Source organism: Sphaeroforma arctica (genome assembly GCF_001186125.1).
Source record: "Sphaeroforma arctica JP610 unplaced genomic scaffold supercont1.4637, whole genome shotgun sequence".
NCBI classification, from domain to species: domain Eukaryota; class Ichthyosporea; order Ichthyophonida; genus Sphaeroforma; species Sphaeroforma arctica.
The window spans coordinates 739-2,357 of NW_014035921.1; the positions used below are offsets into that span (position 1 = coordinate 739).

At 40.6% G+C, this 1,619-nt stretch overlaps 1 protein-coding gene across 1 annotated transcript; it reads left to right on the forward strand.

Annotated features, from left to right (window-relative positions):
- Positions 1–216: 216 nt before the first annotated feature.
- SARC_14444 (hypothetical protein) lies at positions 217–964 on the forward strand (the record flags this gene model as incomplete). The annotated part of the gene is made up of 2 exons (XM_014291421.1): positions 217–358; positions 841–964. Coding segments are annotated over 2 exons (266 nt in total), but the record flags the coding sequence as incomplete, so codon positions are not given.
- Between the last annotated feature and the right edge of the window lie 655 nt (positions 965–1,619).

The following is a 1,619-nucleotide window of genomic DNA, read 5'->3' on the forward strand; positions in this document are numbered from 1 at the left end:
GTGGGGTTATTTATTGCTACCTACCTCTTTGATTGGTTACTACCGGCACCGCTCACACTCTACGACAGAGGTCGAGGCCAATCATACCTACACGATGTGCGCAAAGGCTAAATGCTACACACATGTACGTGGCTACTCCCAGCCACTGGGGTCTCTCACCGACCATACGCGCAGTAGATAAACGTTTTACTCACCTCTTTTATTGTCCATTACCAGGCATCGACGATTACACTGCGGCAGAGATCAAGGCCGCCTACACGCGCGATATGCTGAAAAGCGACACAGACACTCTGCGCGCAGATGAAGCACTTTGGGCCAAGCTGGTTGAGGATGAGAACAAGGCGGCTGTGCCGGAGAGGTGGGTGCTTGAATACGTATGGCAAGCCGTTTGTCACGTATATGGACCCCTTTTTACATGTTTGTATATACGATAAGTGTTAGGTGAGTGGTGGGTGCTTAAATACGTATGGCAAGCCGTTTGTTACGGATATGGAACCCTTTTTTAACATTTTTGTATATACGATAAGTGTTAGGTGAGTGGTGGGTGCTTGTATGCGTATGGCCAGTCGTTTGTTACGTATATTGACCCTTTTCTACACGTTTGTGTGATATATACATCACTCCACTCGCAACAGCTCACTTGCAGTATCTGCGTGTGCGTCAAACAAATGTCTATCACTGTATTGCAGGAACCTACACGTATATTTATATGCAGATGACACCGCCATCACACCCCTATATTATATGTAAGTGGTCGTGGTTTGTATTGTACCCACTTCCAAGGGCTCTCCCATTCCGTTCGTTAAACTCGCTGCCTTTGCCCTGTTGGGACATGCGCAGGATCATATCAACGGCCCCGATGGGAGAGTTCATCTTTGCGCAAACCATCCGACAGAACCAAGCGGTAAGTGTTGCTATGGTAACCCGTGGCATCCAGCCAAGTGGCGAGTCGTATTGTTTGTGAGGGCTACTTGGCTATTGAAACTCGTGGGTAGACTGTGCTTCGCGTGTCACAGCTCCTGTCACAATTATGTCTTCAGTCGTTGCTGTAAGTGTACGATGCTATCGTATCATGCTACTATATGATAATACTATATGATACTATCATATGATACTACCATATGAAGTTTTCATACAATACTGCTGTGTGAAAATTATATGTTACTATGTATATAATAGTACTATATGATACTACCATAGGATGCTACTATATAATAGTACTATATGATACTACCATATGAAGTTTTCATACAATACTGCTGTGTGAAAATTATAGGATACTACTATGTATATAATAGTACTATATGATACTACCATAGGATACTACTATATAATAGTACTATATGATACTACCATATGAAGTTTTCGTACGATACTGCTATGTGAAAATTATATGATACGACTAAGTATAAAATAGTACTATATGATACTACCATAGGATGCTACTATATAATAGTACTATATGATACTACCATATAATAGTACTATATCATACTACCATATGATACTGCAATATGAAGTTTTCGTACAATACTGCTGTGTGAAAATTATATGATATTACCATGTATTTAATAGTACTATAAGATACTACCATATGATACTACTATATCATTATCTAT